Source organism: Ostrea edulis, chromosome 9, assembly GCF_947568905.1.
Source record: "Ostrea edulis chromosome 9, xbOstEdul1.1, whole genome shotgun sequence".
Classification (NCBI taxonomy): domain Eukaryota; kingdom Metazoa; phylum Mollusca; class Bivalvia; order Ostreida; family Ostreidae; genus Ostrea; species Ostrea edulis.
The window spans coordinates 29,738,004-29,763,449 of NC_079172.1; the positions used below are offsets into that span (position 1 = coordinate 29,738,004).

At 34.3% G+C, this 25,446-nt stretch overlaps 1 protein-coding gene across 1 annotated transcript in view; it reads left to right on the plus strand.

The window, feature by feature from the left end:
- Window positions 1-25,446, plus strand: part of LOC125658961 (uncharacterized) — a 105,764-nt gene that overhangs the window by 71,964 nt on the left and 8,354 nt on the right. Inside the window, exons 14-17 of the mRNA XM_056150133.1 lie at window positions 3,079-3,130; window positions 4,338-4,540; window positions 6,478-6,548; window positions 13,146-14,370. Coding sequence (XP_056006108.1) covers window positions 3,079-3,130; window positions 4,338-4,540; window positions 6,478-6,548; window positions 13,146-14,370 — 1,551 coding nt within the window. The remainder of the gene's footprint in view (window positions 1-3,078; window positions 3,131-4,337; window positions 4,541-6,477; window positions 6,549-13,145; window positions 14,371-25,446) is intronic.

Consider the following 25,446-nt stretch of genomic DNA (forward strand, 5'->3'; position numbering starts at 1 on the left):
TATTCTCTAAGTATTGATAGATTTATATAGACTATACAATCACTTACTGGATTGGAGGTTTCACTTCATATGAAAAATATGTCGAAAGTTGAAAAAAGTGGAGAGTTTTGCAGAAAACCAGACTGATACTGGTTTTGTCTTGTATTGAATTCCACAAGTTGATATTTTGGCAGCCAAGTCTTGGCTTTTTGCAATGGTATCAAGCTTATATTATGAAATGAAAACAATTTTATTTCAATTCATTGTACTTTATTTTTTAAGATACCACAGAGTCAAGATAGTTAAACATGGTCTTGTCCTTTTGCTTTTAACTTCTCAGCCATTTTGGACTAAACTTACCCCAAAAGTTTCTTCAATGAAGGAAATTCATTTGTTTTTTCAAATGAAGAGCCATCATGGGATCTTTTTCATTTTTTTAAATGTAATGGAATTGAGTGTCTAAAACATTTTTTTATGAACTACATTGTACGATAGCAAGAAAGCCTAACTATTCATGAGTTTCTTTACATATTGAATTCGATATTAATTTGTTCAAAAGAGGATGGGACCACATTTGGGGTTAACAGTTCTACATAGGAAAACAAACTTGTTACCCTATAGAGCAAGGTCAAAAGTACATAAATAGGTGGAACACAATTAGTGATGTACTGATTATCACCGACTTTCGATTGTTGGTTGCTATAACTGAAATGATGTGAATGATTGTCATTTCGAAAATCGCCCACGTCGGTATTTTTTTTTAACAATACGAATATTCCTGCCGCGACTTAACTAAAATCAAAATGGCTGATGAAGCTGAATCATCCGATAAGATGAATATTATTTTAACGTCCCTCTTGACAATCTTTCACTCATATGGAGACATCACCATTGCCGGTGAAGGTCTGCAAAATTTAGGCTTATGCTCAGCGCTTACAGTCTTTGAGCAGAGAGGGATCTTTATTGTGCCACACCTGCTTTGACATGGGGCATCGGATTTTGTCTCTTACAACAAGCAAGGGGTAATTATGCTCTTTTCTAACCCGACCCATAAGAACAACAACTAAAGTCTAGAGATCTATCCCTATCCAGGGAAAACAAAATCGAAAGTATGATATCATTAACTTCAAATTTCTAATGATTTTAGACGTCTCCATATGAGTGAAAAATTCTCGAGAGAGACGTTAAACAAGATACAATCAATCAATCGATCAATCTTATAATTTTATTGTGATTAACTTAATAGTTAGGGTAAAAAATAAAGTAAATTTAATATATTTAAATGCCATAAATTTGATTGTTTTTTTATTAATCGATTGAAAAGGTGCATTCGATTAATCCGATCATCGATTATTTCTTTTCCCCCGATTGCCCATCACTAGGCACAATATGAGTAAATAGAGTTTCATATGAATATATATATAGGGGAACTTTTATACATTATATATATTCTTCTTGAGAACCACAGATGTACAAATTTTAATATTACTCAGTTTTTTAAAACCCTGAAGCCAAGTTTGTAGTTAAAAGTTCTGTTGTAGCGGTCAGCTGGGTTCGATTGTTGGTGCAGGCCTTATAACTCAGTTGATAAAGCACCTGACTAGAGATTCGGGGGCGAAGTTCAAATCACAGTTGGATCTGTTACATATTCTCCTTTCCTGTTATATTGTCATTGGATTATTAATTTTTAGCCGAGTTGCAACGAAGTTGAACTCGGCTATTGGTTTGGTGATGCGGGCAGGTTGGCGGGCGGGCGGTTGGGCGTCAACAATTGGTTTCTGGATGATAACTCAAAAAGTTTACAATCTAATCAAATGAAACTTTGATATATTGTTGGGTACCAGGTAAGGACGATCCCTATTGATTTTGGAGAAAAATGGTCAAAGGTCAAGGTCACAGGGACCGAATATAGAATGAAAATTTCTGAAAAATTTGGTTTCCGGATGATAACTCAGAAAGTTTAAATCCGAATCAAATGAAACTTTGATATATTGTTGGGTACCAGATAAGGAAGACTCCTATTGATTTTGGAGAAAAAAGGTCAAAGGTCAAGGTCACAGTGACCGAATATAGAATGAAAATTTCAGAAATATTTGGTTTCCGGATGATAACTCAGAAAGTTTAAATCCGAATCAAATGATACTTAAAGATATTGTTATGTACCAGGTAAGGAAGACCCCTATTGATTTTGGAGAAAATAGTTCAAAGGTCAAGGTCACAGTGACCGGTCAAAGGTCAAGGTCACAGTGACCGAAAATAGATTGAAAACTTCAGATAAATATGGTTTCTGGACAGTTACTCGAAAAATTTAAAACTGAAATTAGTTCTTCACAATTATAAATATGCCACATCATTCCTGACTTTACAATGTAACCCATGCAACTTGGCTCATGCACCCCTGGGTGCTTACATTGATTTTAATTATTTGTTTTATGCTACATGTTTTGTTGCTTTGTTTGATGGTTTTGAGTTTAGTTTAATTTAGTGGATGTGTTCTCATGCATTAGTTTAATTAAACCAATCTGTGATGTATTGTCTGTGGTATGTTCCTTTTTCCATCAATGTGCAAAATTGTTCTTATCGATTTTTTAATATTGCTTGATAGTAACTTGCAATGTTTATTTTAGATGTCTAGTTATTCTATTCAAATCCTTTTCTACCCAGATTCCTTCTATTGATTTCACTCTTAGCTTAACTGAGCCATTTGTGATGTTTTCGTGCATTAGTTAACGAAGTCAATCTGTGATGTATTGTCTGTGTTATTTTTTGTTGTACATTCCAATTTTCATCAATGTGTAAAGTGGTTCTACCACAAATTAGGAATTTTCAATTCAAATCTTTTTCTAGCCTGATTCTCTTAATGTGAAGTGACTTTACTCTCATTTGGAAATGAAACTTTTAAACATGGTAGACTAATTATGATTGTTGTTTCTCATTATTACTTATTACTTTGTAAATATGTTATATGTTGGTCTAAAAGCTCCCTGGGGTTTATGTTTCATTGTTGTATTGACATGCTGACTTAAAATAAAGCTTACCAGGGTATCTTATCTTACGAATTTGCAATATTATAGTTTGTTTCAAAAACTTTAATTGCAGATCCTGAGACTGATCTTGGAAAAGAAAAAAAGAATGCAGAAAAGAATCATGGGTAAAGAATTTTTAGTAATGGGGACTTATTTATAATATAATGTTTCTCTAATAAGGTATTGATTTCAACCAAACTTGGCACAAGGATGGTCCTTGCTTTTACATACAAATGAAGGACCACACCATTTCAAAGAGGAATAATTAAGAAATAGTGAAAATGGGTAATGTGTTTGAAAAATCATCTTAAAAACCACTGTTCTAGAAAAGCTGTATCTTGCAAAGAGGCTGTCTCATATAATGATTTGATTTGAACGTATTTTATTGTATATAATATATACAAAAGGATCAGAAGCAAGTTTGTGCAACTTACGAGTTCTTCTCATATAATAATTCAAGTTTGTTTAGACCATGATCGCAGAAGGTAGCTAGGGCAAGGTCTCGTGCAGTTGTGGTTAAAAAATTTACATCGGAATGTATTTGAAAATTCCTTTAGGTATTCAATGTATCACAGATATATTTCATATCTAATAAATGAATGGTATGATTTTTGTAATCATGGTATCATTTTGAAGTTTTATCAAATAGATATAACCCACCATAGGAATTTACAAAATTTTGATTTCTGCTTAATTTATTTCGCTTTGAATTATTCAGTGAAGTCTATTGGAAGAGCATGCTTTATTAAGAAATTGTAATTTTATAAATCAATATCTCTTGGTAAAAAGTTTCTTGAAGTATGTCTTTATAAAGATATGAAATAAATTTTTAAATCATTTACCACAGCTATTTATAGAAAATTAGATTTTTAAAAATGTTTATCAAGGGCAGATCTCTCTTCCAAAAAAGTTTCAAGTGCAAAAAGGTTGTCTTCTAATCATTTTCCAGTCATGTAAATTAACTATTTTACTTTATTTAGCAATAAACATTTATCTTGTCAATGATTTAAATCATTTAAAATTATTCAATCTCCTTTTGTTATATATTGAATACCTTAAAACACAAGTGTACAATATTTCATATTGATGTTCATGCAGGCATTCCCATGTAGTATAGATTCAATTTTGTTCACATTTTGACCACTGCATGTGGTCTTGGAGGGACCACAAGAGGGGTTTAGAATTTTACATACAATTATAAAGGAATATTCATCACATGAACCACTGTGGTACAGTCTGTGTGGCTACAAGGTGGGTTTTAGGTTTTGTATAGGAGTATGTAGAAAAATTCTTTAAAATCTTTTCTATACTGGGTAATTTTTTTTTTTACAGAAACATGGTACCTGAAATTGAAAGAGATTATGAGCAGAGGAGACTTCTTGTATCAATTACTAATCAAAATCTTGTGCACAAAGGAGAAGATGCTGTAAAATCTGAGTTTCAAAGAGAAATACTTGGAGAAAAAGATGTGGAACATATCGTGTATCCATTCAATTCAACAGACAAACTGCTTGTTGTCTGTATCTGCAAAGAGGGTATTTTATTTTACTTAGATAATTTGTGCTGTAAATATAGGAAACCTTTCTGATTATATTTGTCTGGCATATTCAATATGTATAGAATTAAAATTCCCAAGTTGATCATTACATCCAACTTATTTTTTGCCATTAGCACTCATTAACACTCATTGTGCTTGACCCAAAGGTAGCCTCCATTTTGTTAACAGGAATTCTTCAGCATTACTGAACCATTATAAACCAAAGTTTATGCATTACATAATGGAGGATCATGTTCCATCAAATTCCACACTCTTCCGAGGCAAGAAAACTGATATACAAAGAAAATAGAAATGACTATTCAAAATTAGAACCTTACCAGAAAATACTAAAATTAGGAATGCATCTTTTCATGGTGAGTAGATTTATGTTCTTCAGGATGGATGAAGCTAAAGAACACCAGGGCCACAATTAGTCGTATTGATATGCAAGCATCCTCAGTTAATGCAGAGTCAAGTTTGTGCAATTTGCAGTCCGTGGGGATAGGATGGAGCCACAATTGGGGATCAAACTTTTGCATGGATATATATATAAATTTTTAACTTTGTGTACTGTTTATTCTATTTCTTTTAATATGTATATATATATATGTAGGGAAACATCTTTAAAAATATTCTTCTCAACAGGCCCATAATTAGTCATTAAAATACAACCATCTACAGGTAGTTCAAATTCAAGTTTGATCAATCCAGGGGTCCCAGAGTTAGGATGTGACCACAATAGAAGATCAAAGTATACAAGAAATTAATTATAACCAAATTCTTTTCTAGAGTTGCAGGCCCACACTAGATCATATCCAAATGCAAATTTTCCTAGGTTGTGTATATTCAAGGATTTTTGATACCTTAATTGCTACTATTGTTGTGGGCATATTGTTTTGTCCTGTCTGTTTGTCTGTCTGAAACTTTAACCTTGCTCATAAATTTTGAATGGTGATTGATAGGGCCTTCATATTTCACATATACATTCTTTGTGACAAAACCTTATTTTTGTACCAAATGTTTTATCCTTGTGACATTAACCCTTGAAGTTTGACCTACTTTTAAGAAAACCTAACCTATTTTATATTTCCTGAATTATCAAGGTAGGACCTTCATAATTTGCATATAAATTCCTTATGATAAGGTCTTATATTTCATATATCCTTTGACTTTGTGAATTGGACCGTTGAGTTTGACCCAAGTTTCAAAAATTTAACCTTACTGGATTTTTTTAAAATGGTAGTTGATAGGGCTATCATATTTCATATATGCATCCTTTGTGGCAAAACTTTTTCTCAGCACCAAAGTTTCTAACCTTCTGACCTGGGCCTTGGGAGTTTGACCTACTTTTAGGAAAACCTAACCTATTTTAAAATATCTCCTGAACTAATTAATGTATATAAGGCTTTCATATTTTGTATATAGATTCTTTATGGCAAAACCTTTTATTTGTTACCATGTTTTTGACCTTGTTACCTTGACCCTGGAGTTAGACCTACTTTTAAGAAAACTTAACCTATTCATTATCTCCTGAACCATTGAAGACAGAGCTTTCAAAATTCTTTTTATAAACCTTTCATTCATACCATGATGTTTGGCCTTTTGACATCGACTTCTCCAAAACAGCAAGGTCATGTTAGTCATATTGGTACTGAGGCTTCCCCATGTTATGTAAATTCAAGTTAGGTTGGGGTCACAGTATGGAGTCAAAAAAAATTATGGGAATAAAGATTGGAAACTATTAAAAATCACAACTGCAGGGCTATAGTGACTCAGGTGAGCAATGTGACCGATAGGCATCTTATTCTTTAATTACATGTTTAAAACAGCATAGGGACTAACTGCACTTTCATAACCCGACTATAGAGCCTCAATGATATACATGTATTTGTATTGGTGATCATCTTCTATTGAATGTTTCTGTTCATTGAACAGATGCTGATTGTCTATTGAAGTCTGCTATGAAGAGCAAAAGAGCATTTGAAGTTCAAAAGTTAATGACAGAGGTAAGAAAGATAATTTATATGCTCCCAATGAATGATATTTTTAGGTCACCTGAGTTAACTCAGGTGACCTATTCCAATTGGTTGTCATCCGTCGTGCATTAACAATTGAACATTTTTAACTTCTTAGATTGATAACTACTATTCCAATTCTTTTAAAATTGTAAATTTCATGCTCCTTGGGGTAGAGGGTCTGACTCCAGAATGAGACCAAAATTATTATATCTAGTGTTAAGGAGGAATAACACACTAAAGGAATCTGATGTGGATGGAAAACTAGAACAAAAATATTTCAAAATTGAAAAGTTTCAAATTAACCTTGTGTAGTTAAAAAATGCAGTTTTAGTATAAAATGATCAGGCTGTGGGTGGGGGATTAAAACCCCTACTAGACACACTTGCACAAACTACTCATCAACAGTCAACATGTTAACCTATTGAGCCACCCAGCAATGTAGAATTAAAAGGAACATACAAATATCGCTGATGTTAGTGTTGAGAATCGGATGAAAAATGGTAATCGATTGATCGGAATAATCGAAAATTTTCTATGCGATGATCGATTATAATTGGTTTTTAAATATATATTTGAAGGAAATAAATCTTTAAACTTTCTTATTCAAATTAACTTGTATATATTTGTTGACATATTTATCTGATAAGAAATTTTTAGGTCACCTGAGTAAACTCAGGTGACCTATTGCAATTGGTTTTCGTCCGTCTTGCGTTAACAATTGAACATTTTTAACTTCTTCTTAATAACTACCATTCCAATTCTTTTCAATTTGGTATGAAGCATCATTGGGACAAGGGGGACATAAATTGTAAATTTCAGGACTCCAGCTCCCCTGGGGCCCAAGGAGTGTGGCAAAAACTGCCCAAAATTGACCAATTTTCAAAAATCTTCTTCTCAAGAATCACACACATGTAAGAAAAACTAAATGCATAGTGATGTAGACCAGGAAAGCCTCTACCAAAATTGTAAATTTCATGATCCCCGGGGTAGGGTTCTGACCCCAGGGCGGGGCAAATCTTGTTATATAGTGTTTATGGGTGAAACACTTAAATTACATCTTCTTTAATGCTATTGATACTAAATTGAAAGTAAATAGATATTTAGAAAGAAGAGGTAGTCCTTTACCAAAATTGTAAATTTTATTATTCTAGGGGATGGGGTTTTGGTATCAGAGTGGGGCCAAAATGGTCAGTTATTAAGTGTGTGAACAATTAACATTTTTAACTTCTTCTTGATAACTATCTGTCCAATTCTTTTCAAATTTGGTATGAAACATCTTTGGAACAAGGGGAACATAAATTGTAAATTTCAGGATTCCAGCACCCCTGGGGCCTTAGGGGAAGGGCAAAAACTGCCCAAAAATGACAAAATTTCAAAAATCTTCTTCTCAAGAACCACACACATGTAAGAAAAACTAAATACATAGTAATGTAGAGCAGGAAAGCCTCTACCAAAATTGTAAATTTCATGGTCCCCGGGGTAGGGGTTCTGACCCCAGGGCAGGGCCAAACTTGGTATATAGTGTTTATGTGTAAAACACTTAAATAACATTTTGATACTAAATTTGAACTAAATGGATAGAGCAGGTAGTCTTTTACCAAAATTGTGAATTTCATTTTCCCCAGAGTAAGGGTTTTGACCCCAGGGTGGGGCCAAACTTAGTACATTGGAGCCTCGTTAATCCGGATTCTTTGGTTCCTAGCAAAATCGTCTGGATAAATGAAGTGTCCGGATAATTGAATCGCATATTTTCTAGCCTTGCACAAGTAACCGATATGTGCCTACTTTATTGATGCATAGTGAATTAAAGACATTCTATCATTGGATTTAACCATTTGCATTAGTAAATAAATTATGATAATGTTATTATTTACATGTATTTCAAAGCACTCAAATTTAATGTACGTGTTCAGTGTATTTTCCTGTGCTTACATTGTACATACATATGATCCCTACAAATAAATATACAAAACTGTGTACCGTATGCACTAAAACAAATAATGAAGCACTTTATGTAACTATAAGTAATTAAATCATTAGTAACTAACATAATCATTTACACTTCAAACATTTCCACCTGTCACGATTCACGGGTTCGGCGGTCTGTTAAAACAATCTTCATCGTCCAAAGTTGATATAAGAATTTCGTGATTATCATGTCAGTTGACAACAATCTTTAACCAAAATTCAATCTGCCAGAGTTTATATTTCTTATTCTATAATTATCCAAGACAATATCGGGAGAACAAAATCATTTAAGCTCGTAATATCAAGACCTACTACTGCTTTGATCTAGTCAAGCGCACCTATTATTTTCATGATGCGATAATAACGGAACAAAACTCGGGTGAAACTAACATTACAGGTACATACAGAATTTAATTGTCATTTTCCTTAAAATGGTAATTTTCTCACTTCTACCCAGAGTTTAAAAATTCGAAAGCAATAAAGCTCTACAACATCGTAACAAGAATCAATCGTACACAGGTACATTCTACATGCATGACATTCTAAACATTAAAAACTTACTACATATACATGTGCATGAACATACATGTATATTTCACGCCAATTAACAGTATAAAATCCAGAATCTAGAAGTATAATCTACACTCTTTAGATTTGAATAAGCCGATATCAATTTACGAATCAGTACAACTGATATTTGTAGCAGTTAAAAAAATATCATTACGGCATGATGTTTAATTTATTAATACTATTATGGTATTGATCAAGACTATTAAATGATATGCTACAGATTTATTTACAAAATTCAACACTACACGCAATAAAGATCTTATGTGCGAAAATTGGCAATACAATGTCTCGATTGGCACGTGCTATCTAACGGACTTATCATCACACGTACACCACCTATCTTTATAATTTACGCCTTGCTAAAACTGTCCGACACAGACCTTCCCTAAACAAAATTACCGTCTGGATTAACGGTACAATTTTCATTGCATTATAACGTTTTGTAGTAAAAAGTGACCGTCCGGATCCGGAACCCGAATTTCCGGATTAATGATGCAAAATAATGTATAAAAATTCCGTTCCCTAGAAAAATCGTCTGGAAGGTGAAGCGTCCGGATTAATGGCGTCCGGATTACCGAGGCTCCACTGTATATAGTATTTATGTGTAAGTTTGCTGATACTGTATAAAATCTAAATGCGTACTTAAGAATAGCAGAAAAGGATGTACAAAAAATGGTGAATTTCACAACCCAGGGTTATGACTTTAGGATGAGTCCAAATTAGTTATATCTTTTGATGTTTTAATGTTAATACACCTATTATTCTAAGCCTTTCATCAGTGTATGCACTTTTGAGGGCAGTAAGTTTTAAGAACACATCTTGTTTTATACTGTTGCTGAACATTAGAATTTAGCTTAGATATTTAGAACAGGAAATTTTTTCTAGATTTCATAGCCCATGGAAATAGTGATACTTTTTCACTAGTATTCAGGTGACCGATAGGCCTGTGGGCCTCTTGTTGGTTTGAAGCATCTCTAGGATAAGAGAAATATAAATTTTGAAATTTATAACAATACCTCCCCTGGGGCCTCTAGGATGGGGCAAAATATGCAAATAAAGGCCAAATTTTCAAAATATTGTGATCTCTATTCCCCCATGTGGGAGAAAAACTAAATGCATGATTCTGATGTCAATGAAACCCTCTACTAAAATTGTGAAATTCATGGCCCTTTGGTCAGGGGTTCAGGCTCTAGGGAGGGGCCAATATGACCATATAGTGAACATGTTTTAAGTACTAGAAAATCTTCTCTATTCCCATATGATATTTTAGGAAAACTACTGGTAAATGCATGGTTATGATATCCATGAAGCCCTTTGCCTAAACTGTGAAATTCATGGCCCCTGAGTCAGGGCTTCAGCTCTTAGGGTGGGGTCAATATGGCCATATAGTAAAAATGCATTAGATCTTAGAAAATCTTCTCTACTGAGATATATATTTGAAAAAACACAAATCCATGGTTATAATGTCCATGACGCTCTCTACCTGAATTGTGAAATTCTTTGCTTCTGGGTCAGGGGTTCAGGGCTATTTAGTGAAATTAAATCTTAGAAAATCTTCTTCTCTACTCCCATATATATTTGAGAACTACTAAATGCATGATTATGATGTACATGAATCCCTCTACCTAAATTGTGAAATTCACGGCTCCTGGTGCAGGGTTCGAGCCCTAGGGGTGGGCCAATGTGGCCATATGGTGAAAATGTATTAAATAATAGAAAATCTTCTCTACTGCCATATATATTGCTAGCACTTTTTCCATGTCTACATGGTTCATCAAGCAGTTCAAATATACAAAAATTGTTTAGCAACATCTTTGTTATGATGTGAATTAAACGAGTCCTTTATGACATTGTTATAACGTTAAACGATAGCATTTGATATTGTCTATAATTCCCACATATTATGTAAATATATTTAATATGCTAATTAAATTGTTACAGTAGTTCATTTGTACAAATAATTATTTTCTATTAAGGCATGGATTAAAAAGTTCTATGAAATAGTCCTCTTTGGCATTGCGAGTTATTTCATTTTCAGTCCACATTTTAAAGAACAGAAACACTTTTAAATTTACCACCCCCAATTCCTCAAAATGTCCACTACATGGGGTGTTCAGCACACTAGGATCTTTAATTTGTTGTTTATGCATCCCCACTTGCGCATTAAGGCAAATGGCACAATAAATAAGACTTTCAAATTTGCAGTTCATGATGACATTGACTTTCAATATTTTCCTGGATTTAAAGATATGGAATTATCTTCTTCTATGTGTTTGCACGTCCCGCAGCATGGGTCACCACATTTTTTTTACGCATTTGACCTCATTCAGAGAGAAATTGGCTCTACATATATTTGTTAGGAGGGTCTTTTTTAGCCATGGTGCCTGACATCGCCTGTTAATAATTTGAGATGAATTCACCGCATTTTTAGTTCACCTGAGCCAAAGGCTCAAGTGAGCTATTCTGATCACATTTTGTCCGGCGTCCGTCTGTCTGTCTGTAAACTTTTCACATTTTCATCTTCTTCTCATGAACCACTGGGCCAATTTCAACCAAACATGGCCAAAAGCATCCTTGGGTGATGTTCAAATGAAGGGCCATGTCCCTTTCAAAGGGGAGATAATCACAAAAATGCAAAAATAGGGTGGGGTCATTTAAAAATCTTCTTCTCAAGAACCACTGGGTCAGAAGAGCTGAAATTTACCTGAAAGCTTCCTGACATATTGCAGATTCAAGTTTCTTCAAATCATGGCCCCCGGGGGTTGGATGGGGCCACAATAGGGGATCAAAGTTTTACATACAAATATATAGGAAAAATCTTCTTCTCAAGAACCACTGAGCCAGAAAAGCTGATTTTTACATGAAAACTTTCTGACATAGTGCAGATTCAAGTTTGTTCAAATCATGGCCCCCGGGGGGTAGGATGGAGCCACAAGTGGGGGGGGGGGGGGTCAAAGTTTTACATACAAATATAGGAAATAGCTTTAAAAATCTTCTTCTGAAGAACCAGTGGGCCAAAGAAGTTGACATTTACATGAAAGCTTTCTGACATAGTGTAGATTCAAGTTTGCAAAGGGTAGTTTGGGCCATAATAGGGACTATTAGGTTTTACATGCAAATATATGTGGAAAGTCTTCAGATATGGGCCAAGGTGACTCAGGTGAGCGATGTGGCCCATGGACCTCTTGTTCATTTTGTTGGATTGGTTCTAAATTGGAAAAAATCATTTAGCTGTATTTAAGATAATGTGATTCCTTGGATTGTGGTTTTATGGTTGACAACAAAAGGCACATTGTTGTTCTTATTTGCATTACCAGTAACAATCTTATTTAATTACCATTTATCCTATGGATACATCACCATTGCTGGTGAAGGGGTGCAAAATCAAGGCCTATGGCTATGCTAGCATCAGTGCTTATGTCCTTCGAGCAGGGAAGGATCTTTATCGTGGAATACCTGTCATGACATGGGGCCTCAGTTTTTTTTATTTTATCCAAAGGACCATCCCATTTAGTTGCCATTTAGTTATGACAAGCAAGAGGTGTTGAAGACCTATTCTAACCTGGTTCCCCATGGGACCTCTTCTATAAGGGAAGGAGGGACCCACCAAACTTTCTGCAGATTGAGCTGTTCTTTTAGAATGCTGAAAACAACTGATGAATCAATGTTTGTAATATTTACAAGGTTTTCCACAGTGTTGTATATCTTGCATCTCCAACATTTAGTTTTCATGTGCTATTTTTAGTGTTTTTATTTCGGTTCATAGGAATTTGGTGTGGTCTTTAGGAAATAAAATGATTGTGGACCGAATGTCTACAGGATTGAAAAGTTAGTTTCACAAAATGGGTAAATGTTGGTACAGTGTATGTTGCTCAGTAGACCAAAGTAACTAGTATTTGTCTCTACTTGTGGCACTTGTGACGTAATTAATGGTATCCAGTGAAAGATCTGAAAGGGACGTACAACTCCAGATAACTAAACAATCCATCTGTTTACTAATAAATGAATTGGGGCAATGTAATGATACCAATATCTTCTTTTTTTCAGGCTGTTACCAATGTTAAGGCAAAGATGAGCTCTCAAGTTATGACCATCTTAATATCAAATGGATATGAATTGATGGACATTTCAAGACATTCAGGTGTAACTTTAATGGGAAATAACACATTGTTTGGGAGTTTGCAGGAAATAAAAGCAGCACAGCAATTTTTGATTTCGGTTTGCAAAAAACAGTTGCAGAAACAACGTTTTGAGAGACAGACAGCTACATTTGATGATAAAGAAAGCATACAAGCCAATGATTTAACACACCAAGGAAATGAAAATTTTAACATAAAACAGAATCAAGACCTGAAAGAGAAAGAAAGATCCAAAACTCATAGCGAGAAAAAGAAAACAGAGATTGATGCAGAGGAAGATTGGCCCGAGTTTGAGTGTAAACAGTGGGAATTTCATGCACTGAATTTCTTGCTTCCAGGGGTAGTTAAGAATGCAAGCATTGTTATAAAAAACTCAAAGGTGTATATACAAGGAAGTATGGATACTATCTCCACTTTGGATGAACAAGTTGTCAAGATAAGGGCAATGAAGCGAAAAGTTTTGTCTTTTGATGTTGCAAGTGAGATAAAAAAAAAAAATCAAATACCATGGATAGATTCAGAGAACCAGAATATGTTATTAGAAGAAGGCGATGAAGTATTTATTTTACACTCTAATGCACAAAGTCTGAAATCATCACAGAAAACTCTTGGTATTACAGATTTAAAAAGTTCTGTTAGGTTGGATCCAGAGCTGAAGCCAGATAGTTCCAGTATGATGAATCCAGTAAAACATCACAAAAAGTTATATCCAAACTTGAATTCAGAAAGTGTCATTTTATCCAAAATACAACAAGGGTTGGTTATGGAATTAGAAAATGGGATCAAAATATTTGCATATACTGCTATGCTTGATGAGGTTCCCACACAAAGTATTGTTTTGGAATCAGAAAAACAGGAATCACAGGTTTCAGCATACTCTATGTTTATGTTTGAAAAACTGGGTAAGCAGGCAACAAAAACAGTGAATATGCAATCCCAAAGGTGTAATGAAACTGAAGCATTCATCTCAGAAATGGGACGTCACAAAATTATTCATTTCAAAAATCCAAGGAAAACCAAGGAATCCAATTTAGACATAAAGAAGGAAAGGATCATTTCCTGTGTTAAAAATTGCATGGACAAGGCAGATAACAGTGGATTAACAACAATTGCATTTCCACCAATATGCACAGGTAATTTTGTGTATTGATTAATATTTTTTTAGGTCACTTGAGTATATAGGTGACTTAATTATTGCAATTGGTTGTAATGCGTTAACAATTGAACATTTTTAACTTCTTCATAACTACTATTTCAATTCTTTTCAAAGTTGGTATGATGCATCCTTGGGACAAGGGGGACATAAATTGTAAATTTCAGAACTCTTGGACCCTGGAGGGAGAGGGGGAGGCAAAAACTGCCCAAAATTAACCAATTTTTTAAAAAATTTTCTTCTCTACAAGTGCACATGTGTAAGAGTACATGTGTGCTTTTATAAAAAAAAAAAAAAAAAAAAAAACAACCATAAACTGACCCAAACCAGGTTATACTCATATAATTTGCCCCAGAATTAAAGTCATTCCTTATAATTTAATGCAAGAGGCAAAGATACTAACCTTCGTTTATCAAAATATACATAAACTCAGAAAAATACAAGTCAACTGAGCCGCGTAATGATTCTCTTAGCAACAACAAAAAAGCGTCTGGCTGTAAAGGTTGCCATCTTTGATCTTAACGGAGCCTGGCCTACATGTATTTATCAAAATATTGTATCGAATTAATGTGAAGTTTGTCATGATAGAAAATATGTGTAGACTATGCATGCAATGCGTATTTCGCTGCCCTATAGAGACAGAGATCGACTTTGAAGTTGCTCCTCTCTGACAGATTGAGAAAATGCGGGAAATTGTATTGTTTAGGCCTACTCAAAATGAATCTTCAACTTTTAACTCTGAAAACTTCTACTACATGAAAACTTACCCTTGCATGCAACGTTATCACTAATAGTAAATCCAACACAAGAAAATGTGTATAAGCTAGTGACAAATTGTGATCTACAAGTCAATGTGACTGACGTCATGTGATAAAATGTGATGTATAAATTTTTGTTTGCTTTGTTGAAAGGCAGATCAAGCAATGAAACAACCCCCACCCCCTTCCCCATGCAGTGAGAAATGTATTTCAAAATGAACAGGGCAATACTTACTTACTTGGTAAATTATTAATTCGAATGTAATATCTTTGTTTTAATCTATTATTCGACCATCATACAGAGAAAGATGTTTTACAACAGTGATTTGCGTACTAGTAGATGCTAATATTGACAACGAGAAAACATGTGTATCAAACTGAAGTATCTTATTGTACACATTGAATTTCTATTCCTTAGAAGGCTGAAAACAGCTACGATGTAAATTTAGAGAGAGAAAAAAATAGTTCCGGCGTCTGGTTGTCAAGGGGGTGTGTCCCCATACCAAACCAGGTTATACAAAAATAACCTGTATTCCTCAATTGGAATTTGACCAATCAGAGACAAGGATACAATAAGAATTAAATTATAATAAAATATGAATAAACTTTATCAAACACAAACACTTTTGCATGCAACAACCAGATTTATATTTGTATGTTTGATTATCCATTTATATTCTTCTTTCAATATCAATATGGTGTCAGTTGTTGGCTGCAAACAATATGAATTTTTAAAAAGAATGAATGCGGAAATCGGCTGTTTTTGATATGCAAAGTCAATATTTTGCATACATGATATAGAACTGAAGCAAACTGTTCCATCATTTAACCTCATAAACTTTTACTTACTTTGCGATTTAATAAGTATGTACATAAGAATATGGAGAAATGATATGGAAGAGTGCACCAAATTTTTTTTACCTTGACCCCTTTCTTCATTCAAGGTCAAATTAAGAAAAACATGTATTGACCATAACTTTAGAAAGCTTTGACATTAAGACTTCAAACTTAGAATATGAGAAGGGGGAATGTGGAAAGGGGGAATTCCACCAATTTTTTTTACCTTGATTCATTTATAAAGTCAAGGTCAATTTTTTATGTCAAAATATAGTCCAGGCCAAAAGCTGAATTGACAACCGTTTGACATTAAAACTTTAAACTTGGAATATGGAGAGGTTATATGGAAGAGGGGTGCACACCACAAACATTTTTGACCTTCATCCACTTACAGTGTCAAGGTCACTCTTTTACATCAAGACTATAACCTGAGAACTATTTGACATCAGGATTTCAAACTTACAACATGGAAAGCAGACATTAAAGGACACATCTCATGTTTTCAAAGTATACAATATTACATGCATTTTGTCTTCTTTATGCTTATAGTAATTAATTCTAATAGTTCGTTCGCCGAAATTTTGCGATAATTAACCACAATACAGACTTAAATCTAAGCCCCGATTTCAAAAAGTCAAGTTAATTAGGTAGGTAGTCACGTGGTACAGTGACGTCACATGCGCCCTTCGGATTGTGAAAGTACTGCGAGATATTATTAAAAACACAACTTTTTGAGGCCTAATTAATTTACCATGGGCAACATTTAAATCGATGTTGATAAATTGTCCGGGTTTTATATGTGTTCGCCACCAGTGCACACATATAACGATGTAAATACCCAAATATAGCGAGTAAAGCGTGTATGAAATCGGCAAAATTGTGAGTAACTAATGTTTATATGGGTCGCTGTCTACAAACTGTTTGGGGATGTTATTCCTTTATACATCTTTAATTGGCGCTGTTTTTCTAAAATAAACAGTGCAATCATTATTATGTTCCCCAAACAAAGTTTGGGAACATATTGTTTTTACTCTGTTTCTTATTATTATTATTAGGGTCTTCCGTCTTCAGCGGAAGACCCTTCTATTATTCTATTGTTGATTTTTCACTTTTCTTATTATTAGGGTCTTCCGTCTTCAGCGGAAGACCCTTCTATTATTCTTTTGTTGATTTTTCACTTTTCTTATTATTAAGGTCTTCCGTCTCCTGCGGAAGACCTTACTATTATTGTTCGCGTTCTTCTTCTTCATTATTATTATTATTATTTTCCTTGGTAGCTAGTACACGCGTTTTTCTCAGCCATTTCTCGATCGATTTTCACGAAATTTTCAGGAAAGATGTCTTTTGGTGACGAGACTTTGCTTGCAAAATTTCGTGCTTGACGTCACTTCCGGTCAGGAGTTATTTCTCTTTTAGTGACTTTTTGAAGGGCCTTGTTGTCCACACATCTCCTCCGTTAGTTTTGAAGCTAGAGTCTTGAAATTTCTACACAAGATAGAGTAAACATTTTAGAAGATTTGTGGGGGATTCAATTTTACCGGAGGCGATTTGCCTAAAGGCTCGCCTGGACCTGAAAAAATGGATGCCAAAATTTTTCGCCGATTTCGGCGATTTTTGACCTTTGATCTCCAATATCTTTTTTCTTGCAAATATTTTGTTAAGACATGTAGAACAAAAGTTGTGCACATTTACGAGATCTTTTCGAAAATATCAAGATTTAGGGGCTAGCCCCTTAAATTAGGGATCTAGAAGGGCTCAAAGTCTAGATCAAATATCTCAAAAATCGTTAATATTTTGGTATAAGTCAAAGAACAAAAAATGTTCATCTCAACAATCCAAATCTATTCATATAAAAATTTAGGTCATATGTTACGTAATAAGGGATTTTAAGGGCCAAAACCATAAATTTTTTACCCCTTGTATCTCGAAAACGACAAATATTTTGAAAAGCAATAAAGAACAAAAGTTGTTCAGAATGATGATCTGAACAATATGCATATTTCGTTTTTACCCTATATGGCCCCGTTAGGGAGCTACAGTTTGGCCCCTAAAAATTACTTCTAGAAATAACTCGAGAACGGTAAAGAATTTCTAAATACTTGTTGAACAAAAAATGTTTGAAATGTCATGACCTTTCTTACGATATCAAGCAAAAGGGGCTGACCCTTTAAGTTAGGGGCCCAGAAGGGTCCAAAGGTTTATGAGAATATCTCAGAAACTATTAATATTTTGTAATAAGTCATTAAAGCGGAAATGTTCATCTAAACGAGCTTGTTCTTATCAAATGAAAAAGTAGGTCATATGTTACGTAATAAGGGATTTTAAGGGCCAAAATCATAAATAATTGACGCCTCATATCTTGAAAACGACAAATATTTTGAAAAGCATTATTGAACAAAAGTTCAGAATGATAATCTAAACAATATGTACATTTCGTTTTTTTCCTATGTGGCCCCGTTAGGGAGCTACAGTTTGGCCCCTAAATATTTCTTGTAGAGATAACTCGAGAACGGTAAAGAATTTCTAAATACTTGTTGAGCAAAAAATGTTTAAAATGACAATGCCTTTCTTACGATATCAAGCAAAACGGGCTGGCCCTTTAAATTAGGGGTTCAGAAGGATCCAAATGTTTTTGAGAATATCTCAGAAACTATTAATATTTTATAATAAGTTGTAGAAGCGGAAATGTTCATCTCAACGAGCGTGATCTTATCAAATCAAAAAATAGGTCATATGTTACGTAATTAGAGATTTTAAGGGCCAAAATCATAAATATTTGACGCCTCATATCTTTAAAACGACATATATTTTGAAAAGCATTATTGAACAAAGTTGTTCAATGTGTCATAACCTATCGATCAATATCAAAAAATGGGTCTGTGGGCCTCATGGCTCGCCTGTAGAGTCGATTTTTGTCGATATCAGTCGATTTCAAAAACTTGTAACTGGTAAATATTTTGTAAGGACATATTGAACAAAAGTTGTTCAGTTTATCGAGATCTATCGATTGATATCAAGAAATAGGCCTATGGTCCTAATGGCTCGCCTGTAGAGTCGATTTTTTGTCAATATCGGTCGATCTCAATAACTTTTTACAGGTAAATATTTTGTAAAGACATATAGAACTAAAGTTGTTGAGTCTATAGAGGGCTAACAAATGACATCAAGAAATAGGCCCGTGGGCCTTATGGCTCGCCTGGAGAGTCGAATTTCAAACGAATTTCACCGCAACTTTGCTTCAGAAGCTTATGATATGAAAAATTGATTATATCTAAAGTGTTTTAAAGTCGGAAACTAAATTGGGACTCATTTGTCTTTTTTTTTTTTTTTTAACTCCGAGTGCATCAACAAATCGGACGGAAGACCTACTCGTTGCTCGCAACGAGATCGTGTCTAGTTATTATTATTATTCTTTTTTTTTCTCCTCACCGATTTTTGTGCAGAAGATTTCTCGGAGATGGCTGGATCAATTTGCTTCAAATTTTCAGGATTTATGCGTTGCCATTTGAAGTTTGTACCGCCGTTTCAATTTTTGAAAAATCACTTCCGGTTGGAAGTTATCCCCCTTTTATCGATTTTCAGAAGACCATTTTGTCCAGACAAAAACTCAAAAACGATAAAAGCTAGAGTGCTGAAATTTTCAGTGATGTTAGACGACATGTTGTAGTTGTGCACCTGGGTTTTCAAAATTTCCGGAAGCGCCTAGTATGGAAGCTCGGTAGGGGTCGAAAATGGAGTTTTAAAAAGTGTCTCATTTTTCTCGACGTTTTAAATCATAACTATTTACTCGTAAATATTTTGCTTAGACATATATAACAAAAGTTGTACAGTTTATTGAGATCTTTCGTGTCATATCAAGAAATGGGCCCATAGGCCTCATGGCTCGCCTGAACCATTGAATTTCTGTTACAATGATTAACTTTTTTCTCACGAAACTTTTGATAAGACATGTAGAATAAAAGTTGTTCAGGTTTGCAAGATCTATCTAATGATGTAAAAAAAACTAGGCCTCAGGGCGTCATGGCTCGCCTGAACAGTCGAATTTGTATCACAATTAATAACATTAATAACTTTTTTCTCGAGAAACTTTTGACAAGACATGTAGAACAAAAGTTGTTCAGTTTCGCAAGGGTTAACTAACGATGTTAATAAATAGGCCTGCGGGTCTCATGGCTCACCTGAACAGTTGGGTTATTGTTGCAATCTATAACATTTTTGTCAAGAAACTTTTAATAAGACATCTTGAACAAAAGTTGTTCAGTTTTGCAAGATCTTTCGAACAACATCATGAAAAAGGCCAACGGGCCTCATGGCTCGCCTGAACAGTTTGATCAGTGTCACAATTACTAACTTTTTTCTCGAGAATCTTTTGATAAGACATGTAGAACAAAAGTTGTTCAGTTTTGCAAGATCTTTCAAACGATATCAAGAAAAAGGCCCACGGGCCTTATGACTCGCCTTAACAGTGATAAATGTCGCATAACGTTATACTCGTAAATATTTTTTTTAGACATATATAACAAAAGTTGTACAGTTTATTGAGATCTTTTGTGCCGTATCAAAAAATGGGCCCATGGGCCTCATGGCTCGCCTGAACCATTGAATTTCTGTTACAATGATTAACTTTTTCCTCACGAAACTTTGATAAAACATGTAGAATAAAAGTTGTTCAGTTTTGCAAGATCTATCTAATGATATCAAAAAATAGGCCTACGGGCGTCATGGCTCGCCTGAACAGTCGAATTTGTATCACAATTAATAACATTAATAACTTTTTTCTCGAGAAACTTTTGATAAGATATGTAGAACAAAAATTGTTCAGATTCGCAAGCGTTACTAACGATGTTAAGAATAAGGCCTGCAGGTCTCATGGCTCACCTGAACAGTTGGGTTATTGTTGTAATATATAACATTTTAGTCAAGAAACTTTTAATGAGACATCTAGAGCAAAAGTTGTTCAGTTTTGCAAGATGTTTCGAACAACATCATGAAAAAGGCGAACGGGCCTCATGGCTCGCCTGAAGAGTTTGATTAGTGTCACAATCAATAGCTTTTTTCTGGAGAAACTTTTGATAAACCATGTAGACCAAAAGTTGTTCAGGTTTGCAAGATCTTTCAAACGATATCAAGAAAAAGGCCCACGGGCCTTATGACTCGCCTTAACAGTCTGATAAATGTCGCAATCAATAACTTTTTTCTTAAGAAAATTTCCATAGGACATGTAGAACAAAATTTGTTCAGTTTTGCGAGATATATCTAGAATGATATAAAAAAAAAAAAATAGGCCTCCGGGCGGCATGACTCGCCTGATCAGTCGAATCTGTATCACAGTAAATAACATTATTAACTTTTTTCTCGAAAAAAAAGCTGACCCCTTTAATTAGTTGCCGAGAGGTAGAGAGAGTCTTTAATTTATAACATTTAAATGATCAATATTTGTAAAACATTACCAAAGCTAAATTGTACGTCTAGACAATATATTTGTATCATTATTTATGAACGAAAATGTCAGTCAAATTCTTATCTAATCACATCTAAATTTGGATGGAAGACCCACTCGTTGCTCGCAACGAGATCGAATCTAGTTATTATTAAGGTCTTCCGTCTCCAACGGAAGACCTTCTAGTGATTCTACTGTTTATTATTATTATTATTATTATTATTATTGTTTTTTTTTTTCCCCTTTCGTCTCCGAGACCGTTGGATGGATTTTCCTGAAACTTTCACAGGTTATGGGGAACGATGGTACCTCGAGGCATTTTTTTCATTTTTTCAAAATTCACTTCCGTTCGTCAGATACGTCCGATTTTCCGGTTTTTGAAAGAAACTTTGTCCGGGGGTAAACTTGAAAACCACTAAAGATAATCGAATGAAACTTTCAGGGATGATGGATCTATTTTCTCTATGGTGCATGCACGTAATATTTTTTGTCGCCGTCACTTCCGGTCGTCACCGGAAGTGATCAAATAAATCATCAATTTCAAACTTTTTTCTTTCAAATTGAAACCTACTTTGATTTACTATATCTCGTTCTAATTCTCCAAAAATGTTGACCCCACCGGAAGTTGAATCTCCAACTTCCGGTTATATCAAAGAAAGACTATTCATTCTCTCATTTTTCAGTGCCATAAATCTCGGTCATGAAACTAGTTAATGAGTTGAGTTTTACATATATTATAGTCACTATAAATGTCTAGAGTAATGTCAAATATTTTTGAAAAATTCACTTCCGGTCGGCAAATACGGCTTATGAGCTGTTTTCGTTGTCAATCGTTTTTCTCAGAAACGGTAAAAGATAGAGTCACCAAAATTTCATAGTTAATAGATCTCACTTTGTAGGGGTGTAGTAGGGGGGTAAGAATGTCAGCCGTCACTTCCGGTCGTCACCGGAAGTGATTTATAAATCATAAATTTCAAACTTTTTTCTTTCAAATTGAAACCTATATCGGTTTATTAGGTCTCGTTCTAATTCTCAAAAAGTATTGACCCCACCGGAAGTTGAATCTCCAACTTCCGGTTATATGAAAGAAAAACTATTCATTCTCTCATTTTTCAGTGCCATAAATCTCGGTCATAAAACAAGTTAATGATTTGAATTTTACATATGTTATAGACATTATAAATGTCTAGTGTAAATTTAAATATTTTTGTAAAATTCACTTCCGGTCGTGAGATATGGGGTGGACATATTCAAACCTTGTTTTTTCAGTTTCTCAATAATGAATATAGATAGACGCTTGAAACTTGTAGAGTTGATCAACTAACATTAGTCCATTGTACACATACATTCAATTTTTTTGTCCGTCACTTCCGGTCTATACCGGAAGTATTTGAAAAATGTCGATTTTCCGATTTCTTCGAGTGATTTCTCAGAGATGGTGCATAGATTTTCTTGAAATTTTCAGGAATAATGTCTTATGAAATGACCTTGCTATAATTATTTTTGTTTTTACAACATTCACTTCCGGTCGGAAAATAAGGCCGATTTTCTGTTTCTCAAAAGGAATTTTGCCCAGTGTTTTTCTTGGAAAAGGTAAAATATAGGTTCATCAAATATTCAGGGATGATCATTCTCCGTTTGTAAGCGTGCAGCAGGGGGTTGAACATGTCGACCGTCACTTCCTGTCGTCACCGGAAGTGATGGAAAGAATGGCAAATTTAAAACTTTTTCCTTTAAATTGAAACTTATACTAGTTTATCAACTCTCTTTCAAAGTGTCAAAAGAATATTGACTCTGTCGGTAGTCAAAACGACTACTTCCGGTTTCTTGATAAAATATCTTTTTACTTTTCGTCTCTTTGTTCCCATAAATCTCGCTTATATTTGAAGTCTTTCATATGATTTTCACATGTCTTAATAAAAGTATCAACTTCTAAAGTTTTGATAATTTTGTTTTTCAAAATTGACTTCCGGTCGGTAGTAACCTACTACTTTTTCTTTCTCTAGTCTACTTCTTTTTGTTGAGAACTCTTTCAGATAGAGACGTGAAATTTTCAGGGAATATCGACAGTAAAGAGTCGCTGTCATTTATAGGAAAACGCATCTGAATAGTACTTCCGGTCGTCACCGGAAGTTACGAGAAAGGAATAAAAAATTCGACAATACATTTCTCATTCATTGTTAAGGCACATTTTCTGATACATTTAAATGATTTTCGTAGGAATAGAAAGCTCTTTACCGGAAGTGGTCTAACGGAAGACCTACTCATTACTAGTAATGAGTTTCTAGTTATTATTCTTTTTCTCCGGTACTTTTTTGTCCGGTAGTGTTCTCAGAAACTACAAAAGGGATCGATATGAAACTTTCCAGGATGATAGTATAGTGTTTGTAGATGTGCATAGTGATAGTCATTTTGTCTTCACGTGCATGCACGCGCGCGCACGTGCATTGCAATTTTGGTACAAAAAATGGAAAATCAGAATATTAAAGGGATCGATATGAAACCTAAATATGATGGTAGTATATCATTTGTAGATATCAAAAATGATATTTATTTTGTCTGCACGCGCACGAATGCGCGTGCACGTGCATTACAAAATTTGTACTCTAACTTTGGAATCAGTCTAACTTTTTTGTTCTTCATTGAAATGGCTTGATATTCATATCATAGGTAGATATTGAGACCCTTAACTGATTTGCATGGTCAAAATTACCAATTTGCACGCGCATGCACGTGCGCTTCATTTTGATTGGATAGTACTAAAACGTCTGTAACTATCTTATTTATGAAGCGAATGAGATGATATTCACAGCATACGTAGACAATATGTGTATCTATATTTTGGTGTAACAAAAAATGCCAACGCACACGCGCATGCGCGTGCAACGTTTTTCAAATGTTCAATATTTAAAGTACGATAACGTTTTTGTTTTTCATCAAATTCTATTGATATTAGGGATTTAGATGTGTCTTGGTACTCCTTACAAATTGCTGTGGTTAGAATTACTGCTCAGCACGTGCATGCACGTGTGCTGAATTCTGATTGGACGATTTTGAAATCGCTATAACTTCCTTATATGTGGTGGAAAGGTTACGAAATTCATACTGTGGGTATATGATACAAATGCCTGTTGAACGACATAAACAAAAATTCGGAATCGTACACGCATGCGCGTGTATGCACGTGCAACGCTTTCTTTCATTTCTTGGTACTGAAATGACCATATTGAACGTACTACATGTAATTAAAGGATAAAATAAAATGATTTTTTCCTATAGATTCACAAGGACATCACTTTTTAATTGGGGGAGGTTTGGGGAACATCTGTAACGGTCCCCGTTACAATTAGAACTAGTTTATTTTTGGATTAGACAAATTATGATACGTTAAATTGTTGACAACTTGGCCCTATGCCAAGCTATTGTCACGCGTGCATTTCGGAAAGAAAGAAAAAGACAACACACACACAAATCAATAAAAATATTCAAATTTAAAGTGGTAATCACATTATTTTATTTTGATATTATTACTATTTTTGAATTGTGATCTGCACGTCTTTAGGAAGTACGAAGTGGGAGCACGGCGTTAAAGCCTACTGACGCACTCAAGATGCTACGAGTTCAATAAAGAAATAATTTTATAATTCAATTTAAAGTTAGGAAATACAATATTCTATTATTTGTATAATTAAAAGTTCAATTATTTTGTATCTTTATTTTTTGTTGTTGTAAATCTACCAGTTGGTAGAAGTTACGTATCGTCGATATATGTTGTTACAAGGTGAAGGTCAGTTGATTCGAGTGTGTATTGAATTTGAAGAGCAAAACAGAATGTATGCTATAGGCCTACCAGTGCTTATAGCTTCGATATATCCATTTTCTCGCAGTTTATCAGGGTCTCTGTCCAAGCGATGTTTGAAAAGGTGACTGGGTGTGTTTTTTAAGGTAAAGTTCTTGCTCCAACAAAAAAATTATCCACGTCTTTTTTCTCGTACCTTCCTTCGAAAAATTGAAAAATACT